The sequence below is a fragment of the Haliotis rufescens genome, unplaced genomic scaffold (genome assembly GCF_023055435.1).
Source record: "Haliotis rufescens isolate VD_foot unplaced genomic scaffold, xgHalRufe1.0.p SCAF_13, whole genome shotgun sequence".
Lineage (NCBI taxonomy): Eukaryota > Metazoa > Mollusca > Gastropoda > Lepetellida > Haliotidae > Haliotis > Haliotis rufescens.
The window spans coordinates 12,972,115-12,995,615 of NW_025963813.1; the positions used below are offsets into that span (position 1 = coordinate 12,972,115).

Consider the following 23,501-nt stretch of genomic DNA (forward strand, 5'->3'; position numbering starts at 1 on the left):
TCTTGTATTATTCACACATATTGATGTAATGAATTTGTCCCTGAAGTAATACACAAAGAAATACATCTAGCTAGACCAAGTTCAGTTCTAGTTTTACCATGTTGTACAGATTAACATGCTTAACTTAGTCAATATGCCAAGAACAAGAAGTGAAATATAGGTTGGCAGGAAATGTCTTGATATGAGGTTCATTTCCTAAATTACAGCCTCCGTGGTCTAGTGGTAGAGCGTCCACCCAGAGAACGGAAGGTCGGGAGTTTGATCCCTGGTACTTGTTATTAACCTGCCTGTCAATCGGCATTAAGGGGCTGAAACAAGGACTGGTCGGCTCGGAGTCAGTATACTGGAATATTGCTGAGTGCAGCGTTTAACAACAAACACAACAATCCCACATTAAGCTGTCGTGAAAAGTATGAAATACAATCAAAGTTGGCATTTAACCCAACTCACCCTGATAGCTGTCAATAATGTTCCAATAGCTGAAGGAGAAATATTTTTTAAAAGATTATTCTTCCGTCTGATTTACACATTTCTGTAGCAACATACATGGAACAGTCATTGAAATAAAAAATATTGATTTACATGCTTTAAATAAACAAAACTGGATTAATCACATGCCTAGATTACCTCAATCTCATTAAAATCGGATACAAGTTCTCGCTACCGCTGAGGACATTCCATTACAGGTAACGTCAGAACGTGGGCTGACCAATGAAATTACTAACAGGAATTCGTCATTAGCCACTAAGAAAGCAGCTTTCTTAAGCATTGCGGCACCAGTTTCAAATTAGCAACTTCCATTCATGACTATGCTTTAAAAAGTATTTTGAATCAGTCCGTAACAGTTGTTTTGTGTTAAACATGATGTTGCATGATTAGAAAACATATTCTGCTAACAATTAACACAACAATATGAATATTTCATTTTTCATTACATGTTCATGTCGTTATCTGCAGTTTAGTTGTCCAATTTTCGATCACGAACAGTTGATACGACCTAATTTTGTTTATCCGACATACTCATTAATCCGACATAATCATATGCAACCAACAATGTCAGATTAACGGGACTTGACTGTACAGATATATTGTCCCACTAACACATTGTGTCTCACATGGATAGATTGTGTTTCCTGCTGAAACATTGTGTCTCTCATTAATACATTGTGTCGGTTAAATCAAAATAATTGAATATGAGTGAGCAAATATTGCTCAACACCGCTTCAGCAAATTTACGGTATTCTTGGCGAGTTACAACCAATGAGTTAAATGATTTTCAAAGACCCTTGAAATACCATGATTACAAACCCACTTATTTTTAAATGTACAAAGATCTCTTGAAATGCAAGTGTAAACAGTACAACTGACAAGTAAGGATTTCAAACCTAAAATCACCACTCACAACATTTAATTTTTACTTCCTTTTTTTAACTTCATAACTCTAAAGTTTAAGAGTCTTTAAGAAAAAAAGCAGTAAAAAGTAAAAAAAGTTGTTTGGCCTAATGAACACACAGATAATCTAATCCTGTCAGATAAGATACATGAGCACCTGACAAGACTCATCCTTACTTATCATTCATGATCATTCATAAACATGGTTGTTGTGGTAGTCCGTCCAGGATGCTGGGAGGATGCCAAAACTGTTTGGCACAGGGTAATGGAAGCATCTATTGATCGTGGACTATGAAACTGTCTGTTTCCGTAGCTCATGGTGACCAGTTGAGTTTTTGTGATGAAGTGGCAGAGGATTCTGTTTTACTGGTAGGCATGTGTTCTATGTCATGTTTTGTGGTTTATTTGTACCATCATGGACAATTTTGGTTGTAAGTTGCCTGTGTTGTGGGAGCCTTTCGTTGCTGGGGGTGCTTCAGAAAATGGCTCCGTGCTGTAAATGTGATTTGTTAGATTGCCTCGCTATCGTGTATGTTTTTTTCACAGTGTAATATTGGAGTATATTTTGTTGAAAGGCTTGTGAAATGTGTCTGTATAAGTTCGGAACTGGAATTAGTATTTGTGGAAATTTTGAAAATGTGTGGAACTTTTTCCGTTTCCATGGTTTTGTGGAAGTCATTGGGGATGATTCGCTGCTGAGCTTCATTTGTGATTCAGGAAGTGATACTCATGTTGTAGATGATTGTCTGTGGAATCATGGGGATGCAGTCTTAGCAATTTGTGGCGAGGTAGGCTTGTGGTTAAAGTGTCACCTGCAAGCCATGTTTGATATCCCCCATGGGATCAGTGAGTGAAGCTCATTTGCGGTGTCTGCTGCTGTGACATGGATGAGGCATTGTCAACAGTGGTGGTAAAACCAACTCACTCACTCATTCATTCAAGTCTGTTGCACTCGACTACATTACTACGCTACTGATTAGTACATTTTTATCTGAATTCATGTATTATTCCAGGAAAAATGATTAGATCAACATTTTTAAATTTGAGTCAATCAAAAAAGCTGAATCATTCTCTTTTTTTTAGGCCTGATTATCAAAGGAAGAGAGAATAATGCAGGATGTTCTGTCTGTCAGACATGATATCTTTGTTGAGGCCTGACAAGTTTTCTTTCTTGTTGGATAATTTGTCTGGACTGTTAATGTATTATGTGAAAATACAGTAGGCCATGGACCAGAAAAGAAGAACTGACAGAATTGAAAGGGGACATCTCAATCAAATGTGCTGTATTCAACATAATAAGCGCCCCGCTCTAATAAGCGCCCATGAAACATTTCAGGCTGTCAGCATAAACCATGAAGTTTACGATCTCTCAACTCTGTTGTTTTTCACCAAAATAATATTCTAATAAGAGAATTTTGAGAGCACCCTAGGTGCTTATTATGTCAAATACAGTATATAATTTATACACAAATTTAAATGATTATTTTGATAAAATGCCTTTGATTTAAAACGGCTTGCTATGTTTTCTACAGCTGGTTACTGAATTGAACTTGAATTGAAGTTACACATTGTGAATGGATGCAAGTTATGTAAACTCCGAGTCAGACGCAAGGAAGTGTGACTGTTTGAATAATAATACTTATTAAAAATGAAGCTTCTGTGTCACAAACAACTGACATTTCTCCGCTGGTAAGAGACAAAAGTTTTGGGTGTAAGTTGGTGTAGTGGGTGACTTCCTTCAATCACATCTATTCCAGGCTTAATGTTTTTCAACATGTGCACATGGTGCAATGATACTGGAATACCGTCACTCACTGTCAGCAGGGGTAGATATATATGTTTTTCCAAGACTGGCTTGGAAGGTTACTTGCTATGATGTTTAGGTGTGTCCATTGGAATTTAGATGTGCCAACTGAAGAATACATTTTTCCCAACCCACTGAATGTCATTTCAACATGTGCTTGATAGTTGGTGGTTGTAATTTCAGAGCTCCAGATAAGCTTTTGGTGGTGTGGGTATTTTACCCATGCATTTTAAAATCATTGGGTATCAGTAATTCTATCTGGGTATTCAAATTTCTGTTACCCACTAGTTTTTACACATGTGGGTATTTAAGTTAAATATTTAAAACACTATTAACCTAGTCCCTGCAAACTGGTGTCGTGTAGGTTCGAGGGCTTTATAGGACTCAAAAATACCGCGATACTTCCACAAGAAAGTGTGATGGCAAATGATCATGATGTAACTGTCATCATGGAGTTTGGCAAGGTTGACGGAATGCCCGTTTATAATTTCATACGCAGGGTTACTTCACAATATTTTGATGATACACACAAGTTTTATTTTTGTAGCGTATCTGTAATGTTCCTTGCACATTTGATACGCTTGGATTTTATTTTACTGCATATTTCTGATGCGTATTTTACACAGCTTATCTGGAGCTCTGAATTTAGAAATTTACCTCGTTCATTTTTATTGAGATTGATAGCATCCTGTTTAATTTCTGAATACCCAGGTTTATGTTATTAATCCTACTGTGTCATAATCATGTTCCTATTCAGTGTACATGATTGTACAGATTGTACTTTGTACTTTGGAAAAAAGATCATATATCACTTGCTTCATACAATGTACATCATCACAAGACCCTTGAAGATCCGGGGTAGATAAGGTCTTCAGCAACCCATGCTTGCCGTAATAGGCGACTATGCTTGTCGTAAGAGGCGAATAGCAGGATCGGTTGGTCAGGCTCGCTGACTTGGTTGATGCATGTCATCGATCCCAATTGCGTGGATCGATGCTCATGATGTCAATCACTGGATTGTCTGGTCCAGACTCGATTATTTACAGACCGCCGTCATATAGCTGGAATATTGCTGAGTGCGGCGTTTAACAACAAACAAACAAAGTACATCATCACAAGGTATGTTTTAAAAAAGTTTGCAAGTGTGCCCTTCCGGCTCTGGGGACATATGGTAACTGTGCATTTAGGATTTGATCATGCCAGTGGCACCAAGTTTCAACCCTGCAGCACCTGTTCTCTTGAGTTTCACCAAGGTGTTAATATCTATGACGTGTGTGACTTAAGAGCCTTTGGGCTTTCCTCCAACATCGACTTGTCATATTGTGCAAGAATGTTCAAAGTGATGTTAACTCTAAATCACCTAAATGCATCGTGAGATTTACAGAACAGTTGAAAAAAAGGTAATCATATATCAGGGGGTAGACACCGTTGAACAAATCTAACTATATTTCATTTTATGTAATTTATTTAAATGTTTAATGGAAAACAACTGGGCCCTTGATTTTCACTTGTCTGGAACAAACGAACTACATGTATTTGCCTTATCTAACCCTGACAGATAAAGGTAGAAAGACAGTATTCAGGGTTGATTGTCAGTTTGAGTCGGGCAGTCGGGTAGCCAAGTGGTTAAAGTGTTTGCTTGCCATGCCAAAGACCCAGGTTCGATTCCAGACATAGGGACAGTGTGTGAAGCCCATTTCTGGTTCCCTGCCGTCATATTGCTTGAATATTGCTGAAAGAGGCATAAAACCATACTCACTCACTCACTCATTCAGAAGCAAAGTAGTTTCCATCAAGTTTATTTATTCAGCACTGGAGAACATTCACATGTTATTATAAGTTTTAAATCATTACTGAACATAAGAGGTGATTATTGCTATTCATTGAAATGATACTCAATAAATCAGGGTAGTCAGTCGGTATAGGCAATAAATTATCACTGATCATGAAAGATGGTTATTGCTATTTTATTACATTGCAATTCTCATCAATAATTCAGGTTATTGTACATTGTAGTGACAACATCAGTAGAGAGGATTAGTGTTAATTTATTGCTCTGCAATCATGGCAGTTAACATGCTTAATTAAGGTTCTGTGCATGCTAAGTTCTTCAGCAAGGGGAATAGAGTGGCAGGTTGAATTATGGAGCATGCATTGTACATGTTACAGCAGATGACATTTAAGCTGAATGTATTATAATTAGGAGACAACCATTGTTAACTCCTCTCACAGACTCCAGAGCATATATTTCAGAAAACAGCCCCCAGCAGGATGTAGATCTAGAGAAAAATCAACTAAAGCTACATTCTGATTATTATTTATCAAGGTCAATATGATGAATACTATACAGGGAGCAAAAACTTTCTAAAATATAATTTATTCAGATATTATTTTGTACTCATCCTGCAATATTTTCACTTGGCCTTTTACATTTTATGATGTTTTATGGTTTTTCAGTTATTATTACCATATTCTATAATTAGCCTTTGAGTTGAGGATTTTTACGACAGACAGTGCAAAATAATTCACAGTCACTGCCATCTCTGTTCATCTCTGCTCATTAAAGCCAGTTTGCTCAACCAACAGTCTTGCACTATTCATTTTAATTTTTTTTAAGGTATGCTGTTTTAAAAAAAAAAATCTGTTTTGGGCGACAGTTTGATAATTAAATCATGGTTTCCTCTGACGAGATCATTCACTTTCACTTCATAATTTGAGCATCAGTGCCTAGTCGCGTAAAAAACAAAAATAACAATTAATTACCTACCTTCTAAAACTTGTTTTGCACTTTCTGTTTATTTTTTCAACAGAGCAATTGCCAAGTATGCCATGTATTTATGATATAATCAACATGTATTTCGTTATCATTTCTGAGAACCTACGATAACATATTTTAGGATCTAAATTATCCTGCATATCTTGATGAAAATGATTAGAGATGATTAATATGTTTGAAATATGTACTCATCCAATAGGACGAACATTTGTTCACCTCTCACTCACCCTGCACATGCTGCCATGTGGATTTTTCGAGCCGTGTTAAATTAGTCATGTTAATGCCAATGTGTTTTTATGACTGGGGACCAAGAAGATTTTACCAATCATACTTATCGAAAAAAGTGAAATGTCCAGTTGCTTGAAATCACAACATTTTTCAACCAATCACACTGAGGCAAACATGCCCATTCTTTTGCAATATAGGTCTTTAAATCACTAACTCTCCCTGATTATCTCCCTTGTTTTCTTTGACCCATGCTTTTGGTTTTAACAAGGTGGTCAACTCTTAGACAGTGTGTCTCAGGAGACTTTCTTCCCACATCAACTTGGTCAAGCTGACATATTTGATGTGACTAATGCACTTCAAAAGCAATGTTAAACAAGTAATGTCATCTTGACATGCTTAAATATCCTGAAATCAATGTAAATATTTTTAAATTGATGCTGTATTGATAGAAATTTATGAATATTGATACTAAAAAAAATTAGCACTGCCACAGAATTTTTCATTTATTTTGATTACCACATGTAGAACATGTAGAATTGATAAAGAGAAGGTAGAATATTCAATTTTACACATTTACTGGATCAACCTTGTTCCTATTTAGCATTAAGTTGGGTGATTAAGGTCTACATTGGTAAATTCTATCTGTGCACCCTGAATAATAATATAATTAATATATTGATATATCATGATACTTTTGAGTTGATATATCAAAATTAAGATTTCACTGAACATAGTTTATGGTTTAGATGTATCCGAGGAAACGATGAACATCTACATTAAGTTACATGAAATGATTTTCTTGTTTTGATTTAATATGATTCAAAATTAAATAGTCAATCAGCCGTGTAGGCCGTGTAGCAACATATTTATTTCTGTCCACAACGGCGGCTTTTGACTACCACAATGTTTCTGAAACAATCAGTTGAAAACAATTTGCAATATACTGTCTACATATTAATAAGCGTTCACTCGTCACGCCGAAGACCCGGGTTCGATTCCCGACATGAGTACAATGTGTGAATCCCATTTCTGGTGTCCCACGCCGTGATATTGCTGGAATATTGCTAAAAGCGGCATTAAACCATACTCACTCTCTCACTCACATATTTAATATGTACTTTGTTGAATACATTTTGTGCTATACCATGAAAGTTGTTATAAGTAATTTTACATGAGTTGATAAACTTTTGTGGCCTCCATTATTCATCATGTTCATGGTATTACAAACCCATAATATCTTTTCAGAATAATTAGCAATGTATTGATGTGCCATGTAGGTATTTTGATATGTAATGTGCCAAGATCCATTTCATGGTATATCAATAATACTACATACTGTGTAATCCATTGTGTTGAGCGATATGATAGGAACTTCTTCACGCTATCATAAAACCGTCGGTCCAGTCACTTCCACTAATGATTGGGAATCAATTTCAACACACGCTGACCAGGAAATGAATAGCCTTCCCACCCTACCTACATCGGCTGTGACTACCTTAATTTACTTCCCTAATATTTTCCCGCCGATCAATATGACACCTATAATGAAATGGAACCTCATTTGACTGTGTCTGTAGTCTGTGTTGCGGCCACAGATGTACACTAGAAGATGAGACGGGTCATCTGAGTCAAGGCCATACTATTGCTATTATGTGATGCTTGATGGGGGTGAGTGAGTGAGTTGGGTTTAACACCACTTTTAACATTATTCCAGTTATATTACGGCATGTCAGCTTAATGTCGGAGGAAAGCCCGAAGTGATGCAGGTCTCAGACGTTTACCACTTCGGTGAAACCCATGAGCATGGGTATGGTGCTGACAAACCTAGAAACATAATCGGGGCGAACCGGGATTCGAACCCACAATCATAGGTTTCTGGCGTGCCCAAGGGACGCAACTCCGCACAGCGAATCGCGGCGCCTTAGACGACTGGGCCAACCGTGCCCCCTAAAGCTTGATGGGGAATTCAGTTTCATTCATGCCGGTAACCCTGTGAAGATCCGGGGTAGAACTGGTCTTCAGCTTCTCATGCTTGCCATAAAAGGTGACTATGCTTGTCGTAAGAGGCGACTAATGGGTTGGGGTGGTCAGACACACTGACTTGGTTGATGCATGCAGTCATATCCCAATTGCGTGGATCGATGTTCATGATGTCAATCACTGGATTGTCTTGTCCAGACTTCTTTATTTACAGTCATCCGTCATATCGCTGGAATGTTGCTGAGTTCCGTTAATCATCTAACAGACAATAATACTGTGTTATTGTAAGAGGAGATATTACAAAATTATTTTCGCTGCTAAACGACTTTGAAACATCAGCTCAAAGCAAGTGTTGGTTGGTTGGTTTGTTGTTTTATGCAGCACTCAGCAATATTCCAGCTATATGAAGGCAGCCTGTAAAAAATGGAGTCTGGATAAGACAATCCAATGATTGATATCATGAGAATCGATCCACGCAATGGGGATCGATGACATGCATCAACCAAGTCAGCGAGCCTGCCCTGCATCCCGTTAGTCGCCTTTTACGACAAGCATTGTCGCCTTTCACGGCAAGCATGGGTTGCTGAAGACCTATTCTTCCAAGGATCTTCATTGGTCTTGAAGCAGGTCTTCACACTATCATATTGCCAACATTCAGTCTTTGCAATATGTGAGTGAGTTTGGTTTTACGCTGCCTTTAGCAATATTTCAGCAACATCATGGCAGGGGATACGAGAAATAGGCTTCACACATCATACCCATTTTGTGAATCAAACCCAGGTCTTCAGTGTGAGGAGCAAACGCTTTAACAACTAGGCTACCTCACCGTCCCTTTTCAGTATGAAAAGCTGAACAAATTACATGATATAAGGACACTTATGATTTTGATTTTATGATTATCATGATTATTGGCCCTGATAAATGTTGACTGTCATTTGTCTTGTGGGCTAGTCTATTTGTAGAACTTTATTTTTGCATATTACAGTGTGGGAAAACTAAGGTGTGTGGTGCTTAAGTTGTGTTAAAATCAACAGAGTGAACAAATTAGTAGAACAATTTTCATTTTACTTTAAGCTTAAACCTATTGATGGCCCCAATGTAAAATTCAAATATACTACTCAAAAGAAGTAAAAGAACACATGATTATTTCTTTTAAATATAGTCAATCTATCATGCCATAACTGATTAACTATAGTCATATTAAAAACATTGGGTGTTCTTTAACTGCTTTTGAGTTGTATATATTTGCTGTTTGTAATATCTTGGAAAAATGAGGAATTCTTTTAGCTAAGTTGTATTCGAACAAACTGGAAACAAAATATTTTTTCTTAGCCTAAAATTGAGCACTATGTAGAAGATGTCCATACCAATTGACCTAATTATGGCTTTATCTCAATGAGGTTAGGTGATACCTTCTCATTAGGAAATCAAGCCTCATTAATCAATCTAGATGGAAAACCCTTGTTAATTAGACTCTACCATGAATAGCATTGCACCTTTCAGCAATAAGTATCCGCAGATGGTTACCTCGCTCTGTGTAATTAACCCCAAAACTGGGATATCCGAATTATTTATGATGGCTAACAAGTTTGGTGCTTTTGTTCTTCCCTTCATTCAAAATGAAGAACGGGTCTAGACACCATGGACACCAGTTATGTAGTGTAGACTCTTCTTAAATCCATTATTAATCTTCTTGGATTGTTTCTTTATGACATCACATGAACCTGCACACTGACAACATAATCTGGGGTTTTCTTTTTTATATCAAAATGTAATGGCCATCGAGTTATTGTGTTGTATGTCAGTTGTGAGACTTCCATTTTGTGGAAGCCTTGGTGGCTGAGTGGGTTAGATCGCTGACTTGATTAGTTGCGGTCGGGTAGCCTAGTGGTTAAAGCGTTCGCTCGTCACGCCAAAGACCCGGGTTCGATTCCCGACATGGGTACAATGTGTGAAGCCCATTTCTGGTGTCCCCCGCCGTGATATTGCTGGAATATTGCTAAAAGCGGCGTAAAACCATACTCAGTCACTCACTCACTCACTCACTCACTCACTCAGTGTTGGTTCGAATCCTGGTTCGAAAAGTCAAGGATCTGTAAGTATTATCCCAATATAACATTTGTTGCACAATCAGGAAGTAAATGCTTGCGAAGACTGATAAATGTCCAACTAGATGACCTTGTTCATGGTAATAACATGATTCGATATCAGTTGTCTAAATTAGGGGAGTGTGTGTCTGCTTGTTCTAGTCTAGACCATTGCTTTTTTTATCCCCCCTGCATATAATGCGGGGAGATATAGCTATTGGCATGTCTGTCCGTCTGTCCGAATGTGCATTTATATCACTTAAGGGGTGAAGTTGTGCCTAATGCCTAATGCTATTTTGGAATTTTTCCAATTTTTTTAATTTTCATGAAAGCATGCTGGACATAGGCTCACTATGTAGGTGATGTTAGTTTCCGAAGCAGAACTCAAAAACTGTTGAATATTTCTCCATGTTACTTTTCATAGGTTTAAACTACATACTGAACTGGTGCCTTTTGCTATTTAGGAATTTTGTAAATTTTTATTTTTTACGTTTCCATGGCAACAAGTTGGACTTAGGTTCTATAAGGGTGGTATTCGTTTCCGGAACGTAACTCAAAACTGTTAAATACTTTCTTACAAAACTTTGCATGTCTACCAGGCACATACTGAGCTGGTGCCTTTTGCTACTTAGGAATCTTAATTTTTTTAATTTTTTATGTTTCCATGGCAACAAGTTGGGCTTGGGTGCTATAGGGTAGAATTCGTTTCCGGAGCATAACTCAGAACCCATTCAAAACTTTCTAACAAAACTTTGCATGTCTATCAGACTCATGCTGAACTGGTTCCTTTTGCTATTTAGGAATTTTATAAATTTTTATTTTTTATGTTTCCATGGCAACAAGTTGGATTTAAGTTTTAATATAGGGTGGGTTCACTTATGGAGTATAACAAATAAACTGTTAAATATTTCCTTGCCAAACATTGCATGTCTATATATAAAGCACATACTCAACTGGTGCCATTTGAATTTTAGAAATGTTTAATATAAAATTTCCATTGCAGCTATTTTGATATGGGCTTTTTGACAATGGAGTTCTAGATAATGTTTGCCATTAAACAATATATATGTGACCACGGGTCCAGGTAGTCTTGTGAGTACCCGGGTCCTACTCAGTACCCACCTGAGTACCTGAGTTATCCATCCCAGCTCTGCATCATATAATACATAATGATTACAATTAGTTGGATAATTCAGATATCACAACCAGAGCTCCAGATAAGCTTTTGGTGTTGTGGGTATTTTACCCATGCATTTTAAAATCATTGGGTATCAGTAATTCTATCTGCGTATTCAAATTTCTGTTACCCACTAGTTTTTACACATGTGGGTATTTAAGTTAAATATTTAAAAACACTATTCATCTAGTCCCTGCAAACTAGTGTCGTGTGGGTTCGAGAGCTTTATAGGACTCAAAAATACCACGATACTTCCACACGAAGGTGTGATGGCAAATGATCGTGATGTAACTGTCATCGTGGAGTTTGGCAAGGTTAATGGAATGCCCGTTTATAATTTCAAAATAAGTTGCTGATTTGCTTATCGAATACGCAGGGTTACTTCACAATAATTTGATGATACCCACAAATTTTATTTTTGTAGCGTATCTGTAATGTTCGTTGCGTATTTGATACGCTTGGATTATATTTTACTGCGTATTTCTGCATTTCTGATGCGTATTTCACGCAGATACGCAGCTTATCTGGAGCTCTGCACAACTGATACTGTGGTCAACTTCAGTGACAGGTGACGCGACAGCACAGTGTTCCCGCTGGCTTTTGAAACTGCCAGTCCCAGTGTACGTGCAACTGTAAAAATTATCAGTCCCACCCAATTTCTGTCAGTCCCAACTTTGAACAAATATAAATTGTATGAAAATTGCTTACAAATTCATTGACATCATTTCTGAACTAACTTATTTATATTCTGGACATTATTAACACGGAGATCAATCACAATTTTCTCTTTTTTCCTGAATTTCGGTATTTCACTTTGGTTCAAGGTTAAGTCTCTACAAATAGATATTTAACCTTGAAACAAAGTGACATATTATTTCCTTGAAATAACAGACAATGGGAAACCCTGATGATAACAGACAAGCTGACCATGCTGACTTTGTTCGAAAAATATTGTTTATTGACTATGGTTGATGTTTTGTTCAACAACAAAGAAATCTAAGGTACTTTATTTGCCAGTCCACAGGGACTCGCAGTCACAAGAATTACCGGTCCAAGCTTAATTTTACCGGTAAAAAACTGGTAATTACCGGTAAACGGGAACACTGCATCACAGTGCATAATCCTGAAGTGCGCACAGATTGATGACATCACTGATCAGGCCCAAGAAAGCTTGACAAATTACACAATCATGACACAGGGATCAGTGAGGTTGGATGGTAATTCAAGCTTCGAGGTTTGGAGTGTGTTCAAAGATAGATGTTGTGTGGACACAAATCTGGACATGTGACATGCAATTGGTGCATGCAGACATAAATATCAGGTTACTTTTTTCAATGATAATTTACACTGGTGCATGTTATATGTATCTAGATCGAGCCCTGGACACATTTTACTGGCTCTAAGCTGACCAGTTCTTGGTTTATCCCCTTTAGCCGAACGCCAGGCAGGGCAACAACAAGAAAGACTTGTAACGTCTTTTGGTATGACGCGACCAGGGAGCGAACCACTGACCTTCTGCTCACCAGGCCGACGCTGTATCCACTAGACTAGGCCACACAAGTGGTTGTTTTCTATGTTTTCTAAAAGAGTGATGACTGAACCTTGGCATGTTCGGAATGCATCTACTGCACTAAGCCTTCCATTGAACCGAGACATCAGCCCATGTTATTGGTGATTGTAGCACATGCTTGAATGACAGCATGATCTGATGGAGAAAGTGTTTGGCTGATGTGAGTCACCACTGCTCAATGTATGTGTGGAGCGAGAACCTCTTTCTGTAACCGGTCGGGATGTAGGTAGTGGCGCAGAACAAATTATATGTTGATGCTTTGAGGTCACAACAAATCAATCTCCAATATTTGGGTCGTGGAGGTGTGACATTGTTTTGGAAACCCACCTCAAGACAGCCTTGTTACAACTGGGTCACAATGTAAGATTTGCATTATTTTTTTCAACAGTTCAACAGATATGTGCAAAGAAAATAATTATATCCGCAAGTGATTCTGAAAGAGATTATATTCTTTTTCATTCTAAACACAGCTCTAGTCCATGAGCACCATTTTGTGGTCAACTTGACATAAATTTTGATGTTATTGCTGTTAAGGTTCATGAGTTTTGCTTTAGACATTTGTGCACCATGAATGATAGTAGGCATCGCGGTTATAACAATGTGGACATATATTAATAGTCATACATTGCTATCAACTCAGTTATCCATTTGCCAGTGTGGTAGTACCGTATTTGACGTTATAATCGCCCAGGGCGCTCGGAATATTAGAAATAGGGGCCTCTTTTTAGAATAATATTTTGGTGAAAGATAAATTTTGTAAATTTTGTGGTTTATGCTGACAGCCTGAAATGTTTATATACAACGAATATATTTTTCCAGGATTTCATTGCCCATAATTAAGAGTGTATATAACACACGAGTGTGTATTACACACAAATAAATAAGTGTTGTGTTCAGTGATCAATTGGAAGGGGTGCCAGTTGAGTTTGTTCACGAGCAAATATTTTAGCAAATATTGCCATGGGCGCTTATTACGTCGAATACTGTATAATGAGGCATAGGCTTATCACGTCTAAGGTCATGAAGCAGTGTAAGATCATTCACTCGTGAACGAACGAACAATGTACATGACAGTCTATATTTCTTGTGTATATTACAGATATTTTACAGAAAGTGCTGCAGCATAGCAGAGCTCCAGATAAGCTTTTGATGTTGTGGGTATTTTACCCATGCATTTTGAAATCATTGGGTATCAGTAATCCTATCTGGGTATTCAAATTTCTGTTACCCACTAGTTTTTACACATGTGGGTATTTAAGTTTAATATTTAAAAACACTATTCATCTAGTCCCTGCAAACTGGTGTCGTGTAGGTTCAAGAGCTTTATAGGACTCAAAAATACCATGATACTTCCATAAGAAAGTGTGATGGCAAATGATCAGGATGTAACTGTCATCATGGAGTTTGGCAAGGTTGACAGAATGCCCGTTTATGATTTCAAAATAAGTTGCTGTTTTGCAAATTGAATACGCAGGGTTACTTCACAATATTTTGATGATATGCACAAGTTTTATATTTGTAGCGTATCTGTAATGTTCGTTGCATATTTGATACGCTTGGATTTTATTTTACTGCATATTTCTGCATTTCTGATGCGTATTTTACGCAGCTACGCAGCTTATCTGGAGCTCTGAGCATAGGCATGGTAGAAGGGGTATAATATTGCCTGGTTACGATTTTGAAAATGTGTTATGTTTCTCAGACATTTGGACTTAGTCTGTTCTTTACCACCTGACCTCTGACAACAAATGTAACTTGTGAAATGTTTTTATAAGGTTTAATTATGGCCAAAAATTTATGGATACATTATGGTCAAAATGTTCATCAAGAACTGTACTTGTCAGAGCATTGGAACATTGTGAGTTTGACATGGCTAGACAATTAGTGGCACATACAAAATATCCTGCCACAACTCCACTCTACTTCTGTACATTCCTCCGCCTACTGTGGAAACAAATTGAAACCACTGACTTGTTATTTCAAGGTGAGGATATTTGGAGTTTAATGTCACACTTGTATTGACCTACGTGATGGTGAAGTAGGAACTATACATGTAAAGCCAGACTTTTTATTTATCCGGAGATTCCAAAAATTTGAAATGTGAAAAAAATGAAAAGCAGTGTTTTATTGATTCCTCTGACTAGAAATTTGTAAAATGTTAAAAAACAACAACTCCTTTTCTATCACTATCTATATGAATAAGTTATTTAAAATTCTCTAATTAAGACATGCTGAACATGTTGAAAATTTATCTTAAAAACTTCAAAACTCAACAAATTATTATGAATCATTACAGATTGGAAAGTATAGAGTCAAGAACCTAATATTGCATTCAACATCCAGTCTTGCTATTTGTTGGTGTGTCTTTCCCTATTCCCCCAGCTCCCATTTTTTCTTGTTTTCCCTACCTACTTAACATTTGGAGGACATAGAAGAAACATTATTTGAAATTGTAAGTTCTATTTATATTTTTTTCAACCTACTGACCTGAATGCTTGGGCCAAAAATCCATAATCCCCCTAAAAGAAAATCTGGCCTTCGGCTAGCTGGTTGGTTAACAGTAACTAGAACTTCAATCAGGAATGGACCCATGGTAGAATAGGTCTTCAGCAACCCATGCTTGTAGTAAAACTATGTTTGTCGTAAGAGGCAACTAACCGGATTGGATTGTCAGGCTCGCTGACATGGTTGATGCATGCCATTGATCCCAATTGTGTGGATCGATGCTCATGATGTTGATCACTGGATTGTCTGGTCCAGATTTGATTATTTACAGACCGCTGGGATATTGGTCCAGTGGATATTTCTAATTTTTAATAGTGTAAATAGTTAGTTAACTTAGTTTGTATGTTGTCATTATTTTGGTACTTTTAGGTACTTTGAGATCATTTTTACTTGCCGGAAACTTTACATAACCATGATGACAGTCAGTATTTTCTTGTGTACATTACATTTTTTTTTCAGAATATACAGCTGTGTAGAACGCTTATATATTTGTCTGGTGACAACTATTTACTATTTCCTCCCAAAAAATTCAGTTTCGACGATGTTCAAAACTAGTCTATTCTCTAAATTTTACTTGTGTATGGTCTCCCGTGAAGATCCAGGTAAAGAATAGGTCTCCAACAACCCATACTTGTCGTAAGAAGCAACTAACAGGATCAGGTGGTCAGGCTTGCTGACTTGGTTGATGCATGTCATCGTATCCCAATTGCATTGATCAATGCTCATGATGTCAATCACTGGATTGTCTGGTGCCGACTCGATTATTTACAGACTGCCATCATATAGCTGGAATATTGCTGAGTGAGGCTTTAAACAACAAACAAACAAACTTGTGTGTGGTAGCTGACCTCACTGTAAATAGATCCCCAGCACCACCTGCTTCGTTGTTGTTTTACGTTGCAGTCAGAGTTATTACAGCTACATCACAATGGCAAGTCCCAGCAAGGCAAACTGGTGGTTGATAGCATGCGCATGCCATCAGGGTACGATGACACACAATCAGCCTCAATCGACACTCTAGTAAGCCCCTAGGTCTTTGAGAAGTATTGAGTGCATGGGACCTTTTCTTTCTTGTAACCCCATTTTGGAGACAAGCGTGATGTAGTTAGCATCTATTTGTCCCTGTAATCTCCACTGGGGTTAATTTTTGAGAATTCTTGCGTGTCGTACTGTGTCTAACGTGTCGAATTCCAGCACTGGTAAAACCCCTGAGAACTTTGAGTATATATGGTAGGGCATGTAATTTTGTGAAACCAATTATTTACAGTGGAATGGTCCAGTATTTGCAGACACTGTCATGAAGGCTTTTCATTTGACTCAGCAGCTAATTAATTACTAACTTAATTACTGGGCCTGGCGGGATGACCTTTAGCCTGTATCCTGTACTTCCATTTGGAGAGATGCTGAATTGACAGTATATGGTACATGTAGTAGGGGTGTTACGATAAATCGAAATATCAATATACTGCTATTGGTTAGCACTTAAAGTCAATAAATTGATTGTTTAAACAGTTTCCGATCAATAGTATCGATTTCAGTTAGGAATATCGATAGTTTCAATTATATTTACCATGTCATGCGATTGAGTCACCGAAACTTGCCTGCAGTAACAAAAGTAATGTGGAAGTTTGTTTTTCTTAAATTATTTGGGTAACAAAAAAACAAATCAGTCATATCTCAAACTTTACTTTATATTTGTTGTTATGGTTATCACATTCAAAGGAAACTTCAGTTCCAAGGTTTAATTCAACTCTAAAATCCATCTAAAATGATACACTGAAAACTATCGATATTTATCTCAATAGTTGCTTGCAATTTCAATAGTTATCGCAATAGTTTCTTTCAATATCCGTAGTTATCGCAACAGTGATTTCCAGACCAATAGTTTCTCACTCACCCATGTAATAATATAAGGATAACGCTATTTTGCAGGGCATTATCAAGTTACAGTGGTCCGCTCATATAAGGATAACGCTATTTTGCAGGGCATTATCAAGTTACAGTGGTCCGCTCATATAAGGATAACGCTATTTTGCAGGGCATTATCAAGTTACAGTGGTCCACTCATATAAGGATAACGCTATTTTGCAGGGCATTATCAAGTTACAGTGGTCCGCTCATATAAGGATAACGCTGTTTTGCAGGGCATTATCAAGTTACAGTGGTCCGCTCATGTAAGGATAACGCTATTTTGCAGGGCATTATCAAGTTACAGTGGTCCGCTCATATAAGGATAACGCTATTTTGCAGGGCATTATCATTTGCAGAAGCCCGAGGTTTTCCATTAACTGCCCGACGAAGGAGGGCAGTTGAAAAGACCGAGGGCTTCTGCATATGATAATGCCCTGAAAAATAGCGTTATCGTTATTATAGCTAAAATGGATGGAATTTGTTATCAAATAAAAAGAAACAACAACATCGGTTTTTAAAAATTTTGCAATCAACACGAATGTCACTGACCCCATTTTACAAACATGGAAACGTCATAGAACAAACCAGATGACGTCACTATTATACGTGACGTCACTTTCTCTACCTTATGACGTCACCTCACAACGGGCTTGATAATGGCCAGTCGTCAAGCAATATGAGGGCATTATCAAGTTACAGTGGCCCGCTCATTTCTGATAACGTGCGGGCGGTTTAATGATAATTCTATCCATTTTAGCTATAAGACTTGTTACACAGGAATTACAACAGAATGTGTCATATTTTCTTTGGTAGAAATACATGAAATAGAGACCATGACAAGGAGAAATGAGTGCAAATCATTTTCCTTAGTAGGACTGAAACCATTGTGAATACAGAGCAAACAACAACCCAAAAACAAGCAGTAGTCATTCAGGCTTTCCGGGCAAGGTGAAAGTATGACATGGTGTGTTACAATGGCTCTCACCGCCTCCGTGGTCTTGTGGTAGAGCATCCGCCCGGAGAGCGGAAGGTCCAGGGTTCGATCCCGGGCCGCGTCATACAAAAAGACGTTAAAAGATTGTACTTGTTGTAACCCTGTCTGGCGCTCGGCATTAAGGGGCTAAAACAAGGACTGGTCGGCTCGGAGTCAGTATACTGTGTCTGAGTGGGGTATTCATGTTAAACTGCGGCATGGTATCTCAGTGAGCTAGCACTATAAATCGGCATCAGTCCGGACTAGTACAAGCAGCCACACACACACATACACGTGCATGCACGTCGCTATATAAGTGCAATAATCTTGGACGCGACGTTAAACCCAATTTCACCTCACCTCACCCATGTAATAAGACTTGTTACACAGGAATTACAACAGAATGTGTCATATTTTCTTTGGAAGAAATACATGAAATAGAGACCATGACAAGGAGAAATGAGTGCAAATCATTTTCCTTAGTAGGACTGAAACCATTGTGAGTACAGAGCAAACAACAACCAAAAAACAAGCAGTAGTCATTCAGGCTTTCCGGGCAAGGTGATAGTATGACATGGTGTGTTACAATGGCTCTCACCTTATTGTTGACAGATTGGCTTAGATACGTTCAGAGTACCCTTTTGAAGTGTTAGTTGGCGTGGTTAGAGACCAGACTATGCTTTTGATCAGGAAATATGAAGAACTGACAGTTGTATGTTGAGGTTTTATTTCATGTTTTTGTCTTCTGTCACATCAGTAAATAGAGCAGACTGGTAAATAATAATAAATTGAATGTACTTTTCATACATGGATAGAAATTGATTATGTCCGCGTAAATGATCTGCTACAGAGTTGCCATCTATCTAATGCTAAAAGTGGTAGTCCACAAGGAATTGTCACTAAATCCGCTACAGAGTTGCCATCTATCTAATGGTAAAAGTGGTATTCTACAAGGAAATGTCACTGGTCCTGCTACAGAGTTGCCATCTACCTGATGGTAAAAGTGGTAGTCCACAAGGAAATGTCACTGGTACTGCTACAGAGTTGACATCCATTTAATGGTAAATGTGGCAGTCCACAAGGAAATGTCACTGGTCTTGCTACAGAGTTGCCATCTATCTAATGGTAAACATGGTACTCCACAAGGAAATGTCACTAGTCCTGCTACAGAGTTGACATCCATTTAATGGTAAATGTGGCAGTCCACAAGGAAATGTCACTGTTCCTGCTACAGAGTTGCCATCTATCTAATGGGGAAAGTGCGATCCACAAGGAAATGTCACTGGTCGTGCTACAGAGTTGCCATCCATTTAATGGTAAAGATGGCAGTCCACAAGGAAATGTCACTGGTCCTGCTACAGAGTTGCCATCTATCTAATGGTAAAGGTGGTAGTCCACAAGGAAATGTTGATTGTCCTGCTACAGAGTTGCCATCTCTCTTATGGTAAAGGTGTCTGTCCACAAGGAAATGTCACTTGTCCTGCTACAGAGTTGCCATCTATCTAATGGTAAAGGTGTCTGTCCACAAGGAAATGTCACTTGTCCTGCTACAGAGTTGCCATCTATCTAATGGTAAAGGTGGTAGTCCACAAGGAAATGTCACTTGTCCTGCTACAGAGTTGCCATCTATCTAATGGTAATAGTGGTATTCTACAAGGAAATGTCACTGGTCCTGCTACAGAGTTGCCATCTATCTAATGGTAAAGGTGTAAGTCCACAAGGAAATGTCACTTGTCCTGCTACAGAGTTGCCATCTCTCTTATGGTAAAGGTGGCAGTCCACAAGGAAATGTCACTTGTCCTGCTACAGAGTTGCCATCTATCTAATGGTAAAGGTGGTAGTCCACAAGGAAATGTCACTTGTCCTGCTACAGAGTTGCCATCTATCTAATGGTAAAGGTGGTAGTCCACAAGGAAATGTCACTTGTCCTGCTACAGAGTTGCCATCTATCTAATGGTAAAGGTGGTAGTCCACAAGGAAATGTCACTTGTCCTGCTACAGAGTTGCCATCTATCTAATGGTAAAGGTGGTAGTCCACAAGGAAATGTCACTTGTCCTGCTACAGAGTTGCCATCTATCTAATGGTAAAGGTGGTATTCCACAAGGAAATGTCACTGGTCCTGCTACAGAGTTGCCATCTATCTAATGGTAAAAGTGTCTGTCCACAAGGAAATGTCACTGGTCCTGCTACAGAGTTGCCATCTATCTAATGGTAAAGGTGGTAGTCCACAAGGAAATGTCACTTGTCCTGCTACAGAGTTGCCATCTCTCTTATGGTAAAGGTGGCAGTCCACAAGGAAATGTCACTTGTCCTGCTACAGAGTTGCCATCTATCTAATGGTAAAGGTGGCAGTCCACAAGGAAATGTCACTGGTCCTGCTACAGAGTTGCCATCTATCTAATGGTAAAGTGGTAGTCCACAAGGAAATGTCACTTGTCCTGCTACAGAGTTGCCATCTATCTAATGGTAAAGGTGGCAGTCCACAAGGAAATGTCACTTGTCCTGCTACAGAGTTGCCATCTATCTAATGGTAAAGGTGGTAGTCCACAAGGAAATGTCACTGGTCCTGCTACAGAGTTGCCATCTATCTAATGGTAATAGTGGTATTCTACAAGGAAATGTCACTGGTCCTGCTACAGAGTTGCCATCTCTCTTATGGTAAAGGTGGCAGTCCACAAGGAAATGTCACTTGTCCTGCTACAGAGTTGCCATCTATCTAATGGTAAAGGTGGTAGTCCACAAGGAAATGTCACTGGTCCTGCTACAGAGTTGCCATCTATCTAATGGTAATAGTGGTATTCTACAAGGAAATGTCACTGGTCCTGCTACAGAGTTGCCATCTCTCTTATGGTAAAGGTGGCAGTCCACAAGGAAATGTCACTGGTCCTGCTACAGAGTTGCCATCTCTCTTATGGTAAAAGTGGCAGTCCACAAGGAAATGTCACTTGTCCTGCTACAGAGTTGCCATCTATCTAATGGTAAAGGTGGTTGTCCACAAGGAAAAGTCACTGGTCCTGCTACAGAGTTGCCATCTATCTAATGGTAATAGTGGTATTCTACAAGGAAATGTCACTGGTCCTGCTACAGAGTTGCCATCTCTCTTATGGTAAAGGTGGCAGTCCACAAGGAAATGTCACTTGTCCTGCTACAGAGTTGCCATCTATCTAATGGTAAAGGTGGTAGTCCACAAGGAAATGTCACTGGTCCTGCTACAGAGTTGCCATCTATCTAATGGTAATAGTGGTATTCTACAAGGAAATGTCACTGTTCCTGCTACAGAGTTGCCATATACCTGATGGTAAAAGTGGTTGTCCACAAGGAAATGTCACTGGTCCTGCTACAGAGTTGCCATCTATCTAATGGTAAAGGTGGTAGTCCACAAGGAAATGTCACTTGTCCTGCTACAGAGTTGCCATCTATCTAATGGTAAAAGTGGCAGTCCACAAGGAAATGTCACAAGACATGCAAGACCTTCCTGAATTTTAGTCGCCTCAGACTTGTGTTAAGTTCAATTGCCTGTCATGTCACTCAGGAAGTGTGGTCAAAGGGTATACATACCGTATCTGACGCAATAAGCACAAAGCGGGTCTTATAATTATATATAGGGGGCTGTTATTATAATAAATTTTGGTTAAAAATAACAGAGTTGAAAGATTGTAAATTTCGTGGTTTATGCTGACAGCCTGAAATGATGCAAAAGAAAAGACTGTGTGTATTATACACGACAGATATATTTTTCCAGAATTTAATTGCTCATAATTAAGGGTGCATATAACACACAAGTGCGTATAATACACAAATAGATAAGTCTTGTGTACATTGATCAATGGTAGGGGGTGCTAATTGTGTTTGTTCACTAGCCAAAATATTAGCAAATATCGCCGTGGGCGCTTATTAGAGCGGGTTGCTTATTACGTCGAATACGGTAATAGGCAAGAGACATACTAGACAATAATAGATCAGGGAAAAACTTGTGTGTTTTGTGTGAATTACGTCATCACTAATCTACCTCTGGAATATAAGGAAGCGCAAGTGTGAAAAAATATGGAGTGCAATAAGTTTATGTTATGCAGAAATAAACAGTCCTACAGTCAAAAGAATATATTTTTCACATTATTGACACACAAGCAAAGACTGCTCGACAGTCTCTCCAAAAACAGTGTATGTGACAGCCTTCATGGGGCATACGCACACAGGCATCAATATATATAAACAGTCACAGACTTCATGTGCATGCAAGACTGACATTGGCAACTTCACTGGATCACCTGAATGTTATGGGGCCGTCACACCATGACGTTCTGGTCAGCGTTCTATGACGTTTGAGGAAACGTTGGTAGTCGCCCATGGTCGCTGGGATAGCGCCAGAAGAGCATTGTGTGAACGCTAGTGAACGTCGGTGATCGCCAGGAATCGGCGGAGTACGCTGGTCTGGAAAAAAAGTTTTGAACATGCACAAAAGTTCTCACTGAGACCAGCGTTCTTCAACGTTTAATTTTAAACGCTGAAGAACGTTTAAGAACGTTCGTGGAACGTTTTACTAACGTTCGCCGAGCGTTGCACGCGTTCGGCTACTGTTAGTCAGTCGTTACTCTAGCGTTACTTGGTTGTTACTAATCCTTTGCTTTGCATTGAACGACTCACTGGCAACCTGTCAATGACCGCTGAACGGTCCCCTAGCGCATGCAGCGCACGCAGACGCTATTCTGTCGTTATTCACACGTTAGTCACACGCTCAACACGCTCGTCTAACGTTGACAAATCATTCGTCGCGCGCCAGTGGCACGTTAGCACACGTTAATGGTTTTCAGGGGTATCTTACTTGGTCGCTGTTACACGCTTCTCGTGCGTTAGACACACGCTAGTCATGCGTTAGGCACACGTTAATCAAACGCCAGATGTGTCATCCTCATTCTAGAACGCTCAAAAATTGAACTATTGAAATGTTCAGAGAACGTTGACCACAACGTCATGGTGTGACGGCCCCTTTAGCAGCCTGTCATTGCCTTCATGACTTAGAGCTTTCCTGACACATTCACCTGACTGCTAAGATATAACTGAAATTCCATGCAAAGTGGTAGTCCAACTCACTTCCTC

The 23,501-nt window shown here is 38.8% G+C and overlaps 1 protein-coding gene across 3 annotated transcripts in view; it reads left to right on the forward strand.

Annotated features, from left to right (window-relative positions):
• LOC124124326 (protein kinase C iota type-like) overlaps positions 1-23,501 on the forward strand; it is a 73,898-nt gene that overhangs the window by 2,607 nt on the left and 47,790 nt on the right. The window contains exon 1 of one of the 3 annotated variants that reach the window (XM_046487457.2): positions 1,718-1,761. The exons of 1 other annotated variant lie outside the window; for it this stretch is intronic. In XM_046487457.2, coding sequence (XP_046343413.2) covers positions 1,733-1,761 — 29 coding nt within the window. In that variant the 5' untranslated portion in view covers positions 1,718-1,732. Of the gene's footprint in view, positions 1-1,717; positions 1,762-13,226; positions 13,375-23,501 lie in introns of those variants that run through there. One more of the 3 variants, XM_046487458.2, reaches the window with a different exon arrangement.